Source organism: Hemiscyllium ocellatum, chromosome 7 (assembly GCF_020745735.1).
Source record: "Hemiscyllium ocellatum isolate sHemOce1 chromosome 7, sHemOce1.pat.X.cur, whole genome shotgun sequence".
NCBI lineage: Eukaryota > Metazoa > Chordata > Chondrichthyes > Orectolobiformes > Hemiscylliidae > Hemiscyllium > Hemiscyllium ocellatum.
The window spans coordinates 35557376-35570736 of record NC_083407.1 but is presented as its reverse complement, the minus strand read 5'-3'; the positions used below and the strand labels follow the sequence as shown (position 1 = coordinate 35570736).

At 39.4% G+C, this 13361-nt stretch overlaps 1 protein-coding gene across 1 annotated transcript in view; it reads right to left on the bottom strand.

Annotated features, from left to right (window-relative positions):
• Nucleotides 1-13361, bottom strand: part of LOC132817331 (low-density lipoprotein receptor-related protein 1-like) — a 1680787-nt gene that overhangs the window by 117514 nt on the left and 1549912 nt on the right. The window contains exon 71 of the mRNA XM_060827740.1: nucleotides 459-588. Within this exon, the coding sequence (XP_060683723.1) occupies nucleotides 459-588 (130 nt within the window). The remainder of the gene's footprint in view (nucleotides 1-458; nucleotides 589-13361) is intronic.

Below are 13361 nucleotides of genomic sequence, written 5' to 3'. Positions count from 1 at the left end.
GGTTATAATGTTTGGGAAAGCTCTGCAGGCTAAACAATTGTCAAGGCATCAATAACAGATCATGTTCTATGGGAAGCCAAGATATTCCCATTAATGGCAGCAAGGGTGGTTATGGATACAGATACCTTAAGATAGTCACAAGAAATTACAGTCTCCACTTCAAACAACATACCAAACAAAATATGCTAAACAGTTTAAACTCCTGTATGTAAGTAGCAGATAATGAGAAACATCTGGTTCTGAGGCATTCAAGGACTTAACATAAAACTATTAGCTAAGGACCTACCATATGGCAACAGAATCTACTCAGCATAAAACGTCAAAACATAACAATAAAGTCATGGCAATAAACGAGTCTCACTGACATGGTGGTATATTCTGGTCAGGCACAAGTCATTCTAATGCAAGCTGATAATTAACTGGGTAAAAGTAAAGCAACGCTGAGCAGTTTCAGTTACCTGTTTCGCAGTTTTCTTCATCGCTGCCATCTAGACAATCAGTTTCTCCATCACAATGCCACCTGACAGGAATGCAGTGGCCATGCTTACATTGGAACTGATCTTCTTTGCATTTAATAACACAGTCTTTCTGTTAACATAAATCATATACAAGTTTTAATTTAATAATATTTGTCAAAAATATTACAAAATTACAAAACCATGTTGCTAATCGTCTGTTATAAGTTTGGAAATATTTATGACAGACAAAATGTGTTTCCCTTTCTTCCCCCTATATTCATCCATTGGAATTAATTCTATTGCACATAATCCTTGCTGGTTTCTAAAAATAATCTATTTTGAGAGTAAGGTCTCGTTAGTGATTCAGGAATGTTTTTAGCTCATACTTTTAGTTTTCAATATGAGACATTTACAATTATTTAACAAAGGAACTTTTTTAAAAAAGAGAAAATATATTTAGAAGAAATTGTTTATACAAATTGGAACTTTCAATCACCAATAGCTGTTGAAACAGAATAGGTTATTTAATAGAGGAATTAAATAAAGAAGAATATTAACAAATAGAAAGCAAGTATAAGACTGGGATTAAAGTAGTTGGCTAAACAATGTGGCACATCTAAATATGTGGCATCCAAAATTAATGTATAATGATACATTGTGTTGAGTTGTGGTTCATAAGGTGCCAATGGTACTGAGATATCACACTATGCATTGAAAATACTGTGTGAGCCTATAGTGTTATAACAAAATACCTGTAATACCTGAGCCTGGTATAAAATTTACTTCATGAATACATTTTTCACAGAGGATCTATCCAAAGATGTGCAGGTTAGGTGGATTGGCCATGCTAAATTGCCCATCGTGTCCAGGGAGGTGCAGTTTAGGTGGATTAGCCATGGTACAGTGATAGGGTTGGTTTTTTTGGGATGCTCTTTCGAGGGTTGGTGTGAATTTGATGGGCTGATTAGCCTGCCTCCACACTGTAGGGACTTTATAATTCTATGAAATAAAGTTTGCAAGAACAGTTAGTTGTGCAGGCAGCAGCCCATGACCCCACATACAGATAGTATGCAGTGAGTTCAGAATGAGAAATTCATGAAACGTGAAGAAATTCTGCACAGAATCATTTACATGTAGCAATATGTTCATCATTTTCCACAAGAAACATTATTATGCAGCAAATAGCGACTTTAAAGGATCACAAAATTTTATTTGAACATGTCATTTTATTTAAACATCAGCCATAACATACAAGGTGGTGGAAAGTGTTGTAGAGTCCTACAGCACAGAACCAGACCTTTCAGTCCAAATTGTCCATGCTGACCAGACATCTTAATCTAATCTAATCCCATTTTGCTAGCATTTGACCCATATCTCCCTGAAAGCTTCCTACACATATGCCATCCATATGCCTTTGAATTGCTGTAATTGAACCATCCCCACCACTTCTGGTAGCTCATTCCATCAACGGATCACCCACTGAATGATAAAGCTATACCTCAGGTCATTTTTAAATGTTCACCCTTTCACCTTAAACCTATTCCCTCCAGTTTTGGATTCTCTAGGGAAAAAAACCTTGGTTCTTCACCCTATCCATGCCCTTCATGGTTTCCAGGCTCTTCAGTCTCTCCCTATAGCTCAAACCCTCCAACGCTAGCAATATCCTTATAAATCTTTTCTGCACCCTTTCAAGTTTAACAACATCCTCCCTGTAGAACAACAACCAGAATTGTATCCAGTATTTTAAAAATGGCCTCACCAATATCCGGTACAGTCACAAAATGAATTCCCAACTCATAAATTGTGACTAATTACTCTAATGTATCTGTTAAAGTTCATAGAAATATATGGTTCTTGACCTTCATTACAGTGACTAAAATCTTGAGGATTTAATAACAGTTCTAGTACTCAGAAGTTAAAATATTCTAGATAAAATCACTTTTGCAAAGAAGTTAATCAATCCAGAAAAAACAATTACACATGTAGCACATAACATGACTTTTGTCTTTATTTCACTGCCCAGAAGTGATATGGGTTAGACTTCTGCTTTAGGTACAACGAGTAATCTGAAAGCAAACTGAACTCAAAATAGCACTAGTTTACCAAACTAGTTTTTTTTGGACAATTTCTAGTCAAACACATTGGCACGTTACCAAATGTAAACTTTTCTCATTAACCAGTGGAATTGCTATGTTTTATGACCTATCTTTTACCAACAATAATCTTGATATAGTTGAGTGTAGTGACCCTGATACTTTTTTCATTAAGACTGTTATGATAGTGGTAAATACAGAGTATCAATTTTCAAATTCCATTTTTAATACCTGAGACCTTGATGGACAAAAGCAATTTTTTGAAAACAAGATAAATACTGATTTAAAGTAAATACTGTGATTCCTTACTTGAGACAGGTTTTGTGGAAATGATACAAGATATACAAAACCCATCTGCAATGAAATTACAATTTCTTCCAAAGACAGTGCAACCGGACAATATTTTGCTTAAGATAAGCAAAGATAAGATAGTATCTTATTTATTTCTCAATTGCATGACAAGTTCATGTTTTGAGAGATGAAAGGTTGTCTGGAGTATTCAGCTTGGAGAGGCAATCGAGAAGAGTAGGATAATACAAAAGTAACTATATCAACAGCTGCTTTAAAGACAAAGGTGGGAGAAGAGATATGGGTAGAAAATTTTCTATTTTCAGTGAAGTTGTTTCATTGGGAGAGATTCATGGTAGCGGTCCACTGTGTTTTGGACGGTGCCACAGTGGTTAGTACCGCCGCCTCACTGTGCTAGAGACCTGGGTTCAATTCTAGCCTTGGGAGACTGTCTGTGTGGAGTTTGCACACTTTCCCTGTGTCTGTAGTGGGTTCCTACAGGGTGGTCTAGATTCCTCCCACATTAGGTGAGGTGGATTGGCCATGTTTAATTGTCCTGCAGTGTGCAAGATATGTGGGTTAGCCAGGGTAAATGTGGGTTTGCAAGGATAGGTTAGGGCTGGATGAGATGCCCTTCAGAGGATCAGTGCATATTCAATGGACCGAATGGCCTCTTTCTGCATTGAAGAGATTCTATCAGCTAAAAGCATTGGCCTCAAGTTTCAAACCTAAACTATCTAAAATTACCAAGGATATTTTTAAAAATAAAAATGCCTAGGCTGTTCTCCTGCCCATAGCTGACATATTTTTTGTTCAAAAAATAACTCATTACCGTTTTTGTGTGTTTGATTTTGGTTTTTTTTAGCATTAATAGGTAACAGAATCATTCCTTTTTCACTCAAAAAAAACTCTGTAATTCAGCTCCTTTAATTTTATCCAGTTTATGATGTGTTTGTTGAGGTGTGATCACTGTGGCTAAGAAATAAAACATTAAAAACATAGGTAGCAACGAAAGGCCCTCTTGTGACACAGTGGTAGTGTAGCTCCCCTGTACTGGGAGGTCTGCCTTCAGGTCCTAGCTGCTCCAGAAGTGTGTAGCCATATCTATGAACAGGTAGATTAATAAAATAGGTTAAATAAAAATAAAATTTATAAGTAAAAACCAAATAAGATTAGGTGACAAAATGAGGAGCCAGTTCTTCCTCCTCACTGGCTCATAGCGTAATTTTAAATAAGTGAAAATGTCTTTCTAAAAATGAGTTTATTTTGTGTACAATAGATATTTTCCTAGTAACTTAACTATTTTCCACACATCTTTATTTGAAGAGATTGGCTGAATCTCTGCAAATGACATCAATTAGCTTAAATTTACTCTGGCTGCGTAATAGCTTTGAAGGCAAGGCCGGCTTCCAGCTCAACTTATTTTCTAAACCATTGCAAAAGATCATGGTAACGTGATTTGGGGTGAGTTTAACTTGTCATTTAAATTCTATAATATTTTGGGCAAATTGCTCAGGAGTGCTACCCTGCAAAAAAACCTAGAGAATGAGAGTGGAGAGAAAGGAAACTTTCAAAAGAAGCAGATGTAATGTGAGAAGAAACTACATTTTCACATAAGTTGTTCGGGACTGGAAAACATTGTCTGCAAGTGTGGTGGAGGTGGGTTCAAATGAAGCATTTTGGATAATTATTTAAATACAAACAATACTCTGACTTGTGGGGAAGGACAGGGGCAAATAGCATTGAATCACAACGCTTATTCAGAGAGCTGGCACAGACATAATTGACAGAATGGCATCTTTTCTCCATTGTAACAATTCTGTAAAACACTGCCCCAGATGTTCATCACATTCTCAAGCAAAGAAGAATCCTCTATCATCAGACCAACAATTTCCTTTTACCAGATTCAGCTTGTCTCTTCCTCTCTAGTTTACTTCAAAGCAGCGTTCTTAGATTCAGAGTTTCTTCTAAGTTGTCTCCTTTGAAGGATTTAGAGAGTTCGAGTTCTCCACTCATCCTTATAAACCAATTCTCTGGCATTTGGGTTTAGCCTAAGGTTTTTCTTCTGTGTCAACTTCAGTGATTTAACATTTCTCTTTTGGCTTGATGACTGGAGCCAACATTGAAGCTGTATTCTGAAGAAAGTGCTCTTAGTTTTAACATGATAGCTCCGAAATCGATTCAACTTATTAAACGAACTGGTTCAGCATCCCATTTATTTTGTCGATTGCTGTGCTACAGTGACTGAGAATGTCAAGTGTCACATCTATCACTAACTCTAAATCACTTTCAATTTCTTCCTTAGCTATTTCAACACCATAAATAGATTAAATGTGCTGCCAATTTTTTCTTCAAATCTGCAATAAATTACATTTAACTGCACTGAATTTCATCTGCCAGAGAGACGCCTCCTTATACGTTTTATTGAGATCATTTTGTAGTTCCCTGGCTCCTGTGCACTCAATATCAACTTCGACTGCTTCGGTTTTATGTTGCCAGTAATTTTGGTCAATTCAATTTGGATCGATTCCAATATTCATTATTTAACTTTGAGAAACTAAGAATGAACTATTCTTGCACCTGTATATCACGCTGTAAATCTATTGTCGATCATCATTCAAGTTCAGGTTTTCACCTCTCCACCTCTTTCCTCCCCGAAGATATTTCTAAATCTTCTCTGTGACTAGCTTTTGCCATCTGTCCTAATATATCCTTTTAATCAAGTTAGGAGTGGATCAGGCCATCAGCCCAATGGTCTTCCTTCACCAGTCAAGAAGAACAAGGTTGATATGATTACTCCACATTTCTGTTTACCTTTGATAATCTATCACCTCTCCATTCATCAAAGAATTCATTGATGCATCTCTGCCTTACAAAGATTTAAAGACACTGCTTCCACCACCTTTTGAGAGAAGAGTTCCAAAGACTCACAACACTCTCTAAGAAATAAACATCCCCCTCAAGTATGTCTTAAATGGGGTTACCCTTTACCTTTAAACAGTGATCCCCAATTCTAAAAATCGCCGACAGGAGGAAATATCCTTTCCACATGCACCCTATCAAGATCTCTAAGGATTTATATGTTTCAATTCGTCACCTCGCATTTTTCTGAATTCCAGCCGACACAAATCCAACTTATCTAACCTCCTAATATTTCACCATAGGACTTATTCTAAATATTTGATCAGTAGACCTTCTCTGAACTGATTTCAACTGCATTTACACCTTCCTTAAATTAAGAGACCAATACTGTAACATAATACCCCAGATGTGATCTCTCCAATGTTCTGAACAACTGAAGCATATCCTCTCTACTTTTGTATTCAATTCCCTTTGTAATAAATTACAACATTCTATTAACTTTATTAATTACAGTCAGTTCTGATACACCATGGTAATTCTCTTCCCATGCGATCCATTTTATAAGAAAATTGTGTAATAGCAGCACCATTTAAACTAATGGGGTTCGAATTGTGTTATAACCAACAATGCTTTAAAAGCAGTGTTAGAGAGAATTTGTGTTAACAAAGCACGCTTTAAAGCAGAACGACCTGTACTTGCATATTAACCTGTTATAATTTAGGCATTAAGACATCCAGATCCCTCTGCCTTCAATTGGAATCTTTCGCCATTTTGGTAATATGTGCCTTTTTGAATCTACCTGTCAAGATGGATAATTTCACATTACCCTGCATTACTCACAGTTTGATCATTGACATACCATTTATAGTTTTTTGCAGCCTCCTTATGCCATCTTCATTGCATAGTTCAACATCAATTTCTTTGGTAGTGCTCCTGAGGCATGCATTATGACAATTTATTTACTTTAAAGGTGTTACTTAAATGCATATTGGTCCTGGGAACAAGCACTATATTTTGTTATAGCTGAAACCAAAAAGCTGGGAATCACATCAGTGAGGCAGCATTTATGAAGAGAGAGCAAGCTAACATTTCAAGTCTCGATGACTGATAGCAGAGCTGTGATGTAGAGTCATGTAGATTTGAAACATTCGTGCTCTCTCTTTCTATGGATGCTGCGTGACTGCCCGTGATTCCCAGCACTTCTGGTTTTCAGTACAAATTTCAGCATCTGCAGTAATTTGCTCCTATATTTCATTAGCAGCCTTTCATGTGGGCTTTTTCAAAGTTATATGGAAATAATAGTAAATAATAGTTTACATCTCAAAGGGACTGTGGTGGATGTCAAACTGGCCATCCCTTTTGGAAGCCGCACTACTGCTAATTGAAAAAAAAGACTATCTTACAAGTAGCCTGCAAATCCATTCTTACTGATCGGTTCTAGAGGTGAAAAGCTCAAGTGTATAAATGGACAGTCGTGGATTACTTTATTGTAATGATAAGTCACAAGTGGCCAATCCAATGCAGCCTGTTCTCTCTGTGTACCTGACAAAGTTGAAAACTCTACTTTATTGTAATACCTACCATTGGCAAGTATCTAATTGACATACTTTATCATGTTACCTTTCGATTCATGGGTCTTCTATTAGAGTAAAAAATTAGGTCTGCAGATGCTGGAGATCACAGCTGAAAATATGTTGCTGGTTAAAGCACAGCAGGTTAGGCAGCATCCAAGGAATAGGAAATTCGACTTTTCGGGCATAAGCCCTTCATCAGGAATCAGATTCATTCCTGATGAAGGGCTTATGCCCGAAACGTCGAATTTCCTATTCCTTGGATGCTGCCTAACCTGCTGTGCTTTAACCAGCAACACATTTTCAGTCTTCTATTAGAGTGTCCACTGAGTCTCAATGAGCATTAATCAATCATCATGTCATTTCAATCAACAGTTTATAAATCCATTCCATATTTCTTTTGGTATTTCTCTATCTCTGCAATTACATTCCTGCATGATCCCATCAGCTAGATAGATTATGTGGGAAATAAGGAGACCCATGATGCGACCTGTGGAATAGATCAATATAAACATGGGACACCAGTCTAGATAAATGACACTAACAGTGAATTCTGAATGTTGACATTCAAACTTTGAATATCAGTGGTAATTAACAGAGGGGACGGGTCACATGCACTAGCTATAAAATTGAAAACTTCCCCATTTGGCCTCTTTTCAGGAAACTCACTGAATTCAGTGACAATTTGGGAAATGGTGAGTTTTCTCCTGAATCAAGGACCCTGGGATAGGCTGCCAGGCAATCAGAGATTGGCAGATCTTCATTGTTTAACAAGGTCGCCAGGGAGCTCGTGGTTGCTGCTGGTGGTGCACCCACCTGAGGCTGAGAGTCTCAGACATCAAGGTTTGGTTTGGATGCATGATTGATTTATTGTCACATATAGAATCATAAAATCCTTACAGTGTGAAAACAGGACATTTGTCTCAATAAGTCCACACTGATCCTCCAAAGAGAATCCTACCCAGACCCATTCTCCCACCCTATTACCCTGCATTTACCCCTGACTAATCACTTCACTTACACATCCCTGAACACTATCGGCAATTTAGCATGGCCAATTCACCTACCTTGCATATCTTTGGACTGTGGGAGGAGGACGAAATGCACACAAACACAGGGAGGATGTGCAAACTCAACACAGACAGTTGCCCACAGCTGGAATTGAACCCAGGTCCCTGGGGCTGTGAGGCAGCAGTGCTAACTACTCAGCTACCATGCCACCCATGTCAAGAAGATACAGTGAAAAGTGCCTTGTTGCCACAATATTGCACCATTTTAACGTACAATAAGGAGAAAAAGAAGCAATTTAAAGAATATCTCCTGTTCAAACTGGGGTCTCAAGACTCGCTTGAGGGCTTCTGTAAAGTCTTCGCAAGGTATCCTCATCATGTAGTTCTCCTGCAAGCACAGCAATGATGAAGTCAATGAGACAGGAGACCTGGCTCTGGTGCCACCTCAATGACACCGCCAAGAGTCCAAGCTCAAGGCCTATCTCTGCCAGGGGTCCGGGCTTCTGGCCTACCCGCTGTTGGGGGTCCAGGCTCCAGCCCCATCACCACTGGGAGTCCCTACTCTATGCACATTGCTGCCTGGACTTCAGGCTCCAGGCCTACTGCTGCCTGAACTCCAGGCTCCAGATTTACTGCCGCCAGGACTCCAGGCTCGAGCTCTACTGCTGCCTGGACTCCAGGCAACAGGCCTACTGCTGCCAGAGGTCCAGGGTCCGGGTTGACCATCACCACGAGTCCCTGGTCTGGGCACTGCCACCAAGAGTCCAGGCTCCATGCCTACTGTTGCTGCTGGGAGTCCAGGCTCTGGGCAGTGCCACTGCCAAGTATTGAGGCTCTGTGCCTGCCATCACCAGGAGTTCAGGCTTTTGACCTACTGCCGCCAGTGGTGCAGGCTCTGGGCACCACCACCACTGCCAGGAATCTCGGCCCATGCCACCAAGGCTGCAGCCACCACGCAACCAACACCACTCTGGCCTCAAAGATGAAAATGAGAAGTACACAGAGAAAATGATGCTGCCGACCTGGAGCTGATCAGCTCCAATGAGCCTGAACACTATCTCCTCAGGAGTTACCTCCTGGAATATAGGTATAATTCTGTTAAATGCATACTGGTCTCCTTTAAGGCTAATCTATCTGTTCTAAAGTGTGGTGCTAGGAACTGCATTCAGTACTCAGTGTACATCTGCCCAATCTTTTTAGAGCTGAATCATGACTGCAGCCATTGATTCCTCTCAACAGTTCAGATAGCTTTCACACACCAATGATCTGCTTCACAATGTTATTGATGGGCCCATGGATTTCAATATACTCCAATTGCCCTTGTGTATTCATCTGGAAATGGGAAGGCCACCAATCAGGTATAGAGGCACTAACTCTTGTTTCTGAACAATGACCCTCTTGCAGACCAAAGCTCAATAGGAAAGATAGGTTGCCTGAGGATAAAGACATCATGACTGCTGCCAGATAGCGGCATCCACCTTTGCTGTGAACCATTCTATGATTCTGAAATATGATTAAAAGAATGATCGGAAAGAAGAAAATGTTCTTATGCAATGAGTTGAGACTTAGAAGTACTGTCTGACAGAATTAGATTCAATAGTAAATTTTGAAACGGAGAACAGGAAAAAGACTAGAAAAGAAATATGAAATGGAGAAAGAGAAGATAAAGGGTCTAACCAGATTGCACTTTCAAAGAGATGTTACAGGTAATGATGGGCTGAATAGCCATTGCTAAGCTGTATAATTGCATGAAGTTTGTTTTCTGTGACTGCTTAATGGGTAACTGACCATAATCTACAAACAAGCACGGGCAGCATGGTGGTTTGATTCCAACCTCAAGCCATTGTCTGTGTGGAGTTTGCACATTCTCCCTGCGTCTGTATGTGTTTCCTCCGTGTGCTTCAATTTCCACCCACAGTCCAAGGATGTGCAGGTTAGGTGGTTTAGTCATGCTAAATTACCCATTAAATCCAGGGATGTGCAAGCTAGGTGGGTAGACATGGGGAATGCAGGATTACAGGGATAGGGTGGGTCTGGGTGGGATACTCTTCATGAGTTTGTTGTGGACTCAATGGCTAAATGGTCTGTGACCACACTGTAGGGATTCTATAATTCGAGAGAGTATATTGGTACATGTATATATTTATGTCAATTTCAAATTGAGTAGCGTTAGGTTGACCACATCATGAACTACTACAGCAGGCACAGAGATTGAACCTGTACTGTTGGTGTCATTCTGTATTACATGGTAGCCAACTCAGCTAATCCACCTGCACATTTATTGACTATTACCAAAGAAATACACAGTATGAGGATCAATGATATCACCTGAGTCTACATGTAATAACTAGTTTGATTTAGTCATTCTTTAGAAAGGTTAAAATAAAATCTACCAGAAAAATAATGTTTAGTAATTTATTAATAGTATATGTACACATCAATTTACTGATTTATGCAAGAAATGGTTTCATTTTGCATGAATGAATGGAAATCAACAGTGAATTCCATACACCAGAGGATACAAGTGCTTCACTCTTGACAAACATTGCTGCCAGCTTCAAAGACTGTTCAGAACTTACAGCATGGAAAGATCACAGATACCAACATATTAATTACCTATCCAGGCCATGTAAACGGAATAGATTTGAAACTATTTTCTGATATGTCTGTGGTATGTCCATCAGATTCAGATAGACCAGTGTGTTTTTGATTGGCCACTTTTATTGTTACTAGAAAAAGCACAGTGGCTCCATGGTTAGCATGACTGCCTCACAGCAACAGGGACCTCATGAGTTTGCACATTCTCCCTGTCTGCGAGGGTTTCTATGTGGGTAGAAACTAAAAAGTGTTAAAGTCCACATGAGGTTGGTGGGGCCATATATAATTAAACAAACATATTTAGTTTTGTGGGCTTCAATTGTCACCTACAGTTCATCATATTGTTGGCTTTTATCTAAGCAAGACCGTGGATAGTACAAAGGACAAGGTAAGCTGTAGCAATCTCACATATGAGTATATGAACAAGGACCAGGAGTAGGCTATTTAGCTCCTGTTTTCTCCCAAGTCCAAAGATGTTCAGGCTAGGTGGATTGGCCATGCCAAATTGGTCATAGTATTCAGTGATATGCAGATTGGGTAGATTAGTCATGGGAAATGCAGGGTTACAGGACTAGAATTGGGGGAGGTGGTGGATGTGTGATGCTCGTCAGTGTGGACTTGATGGCTGAATGGCTTGTTTCCATACTGCAAGGATTCTATGCTTTTATGTTTCTGTGGGATTGAAACAATCATTCCACAAAGTGAAAAAATAAAATTTGTCTGGCTGGTAAACCGAATCCATACTAAAAAGAGCTAAGTTCCATGAGGTTGGTGGGTCCATATATAATTAAGCAAACATTATGGGCTTCTATTATCACTTACAGCTCATCACATTGTTGGCTTTTATCTAAGAAAGAACATAGATAGTATAAAGGACAAGGTAAGCTGTATAACTCTTGCATATAAGTATATGCACAAGGACCAGGAATAGGCCACTTAGCTCCTCAGACCTGCTCCACCAGTCAATAAGGTCGTGGCTGATCTGATTCCAACCTGAAGCCTGCATTCCCACCTATTCCTGAATAACCTTTCAGCCACTTCCATAACAAGAATCTATCTACCTCTACGTCAAAATTTTAAAGAATGTTGCTCCCACAATCTAGAATTCTAAAGTCTCCCTGAGAAACAGAAGAATTTCATTAAATGGGTGACCCCTGATTTATAAACAGTGACGCCTGGTTGTTGATTCTCCTGACACCAGGTTATAGTCCAACAAAGGAGCCGTAAGGTGAAGTGACATCACCTAACAAAGGAACAGTGCTCCAAAAGCTTGTGATTACAAATAAACCTGTTGGACTATAACCTGGTGTTATGTGACTTCTGACTTTGTCCACCCCAGTCCAACATTAACACCCCACATCTTGATTCCCTCATTAGCAAACCATCTATCTCCATCTACCTTACCAAGATCTCCCAGGGTCCTATCTGTTTTAATCTTTTATTCTGCTAACCTCCAGCAGATACAGACCTAGCCAGTCCAAACTTTCCTCATAAAACAATTCACTTATTCTAGATATTAGCCTGGTAAATCTCCTCTGAACTGCTTCTAACACATTTACATCTTACCCCAAATAAGATGACTAATATTGTACACAGTACTCCAAATGTGATCACACCATTGCCCCACATAACTAAAACACAGCTTTCTAATTTTGTTTTAAATTTCCCTTGTAATAAGCAATAACTTTTTATTAGCTTACCTAATTACATACTGTATCTGCCGACTAATCTTTTGTGATTCATGCGCTGGAACAAATGGATCCTTTTGCATCTCAGACCCCTGCAATTGTTCACCATTTAAATTTCTGAGTTTCTACTTTATTCTTCCTGCCAAAATGGACAAGTTCGCTCGTTCTCTTATTATACTGTATTTGCCACATTTTTGTCCACTCATTTCACTGACATATGGGTGGAATCACTGAGCAATCTGAGTGACATGGGCGATGGTGAGGTGTGTGGCAGAATCAGCAACAATTTTAATGAGATCCATTTCAATTTTAGGAGCAACTTATGCTAATTCTTATGCTTTTCACAATCGATATGGAAAGATTTCCAGTAGGCAGCAGTGAATAGCCATTCAGCCTTCCAGCTGACAAAACTTGCCAAATGAGCTCGACATTGGGAAAATTTGATCAGGAGATCAGTTTGAGCATATGACAGATTCAGCTTGTCTCTTGCTCTGAATGATCTCCATGTTGAAAATTAGACATCAATATTTCAGGCAATGCTCTATGGCCATTAGCCACACATGCCTACATCCATGGATTTTGCCAACCAACATGTGCCAACTTCTCTGAATCTTCATGTACAGGTCTGATCCAGTTACAGGAAGTTTCTGGACTTCAATGCTTCTCATGTCAGGCTGCACCGTCAATTATCACTGTCATACACCAGCAAGGACACTTTGCGCCTCAGGTGGACCAGATTGTATCTCCAGGGTCTTTGCTCATTGCCAAAGTGCACACTCACCCTCAGCCTACT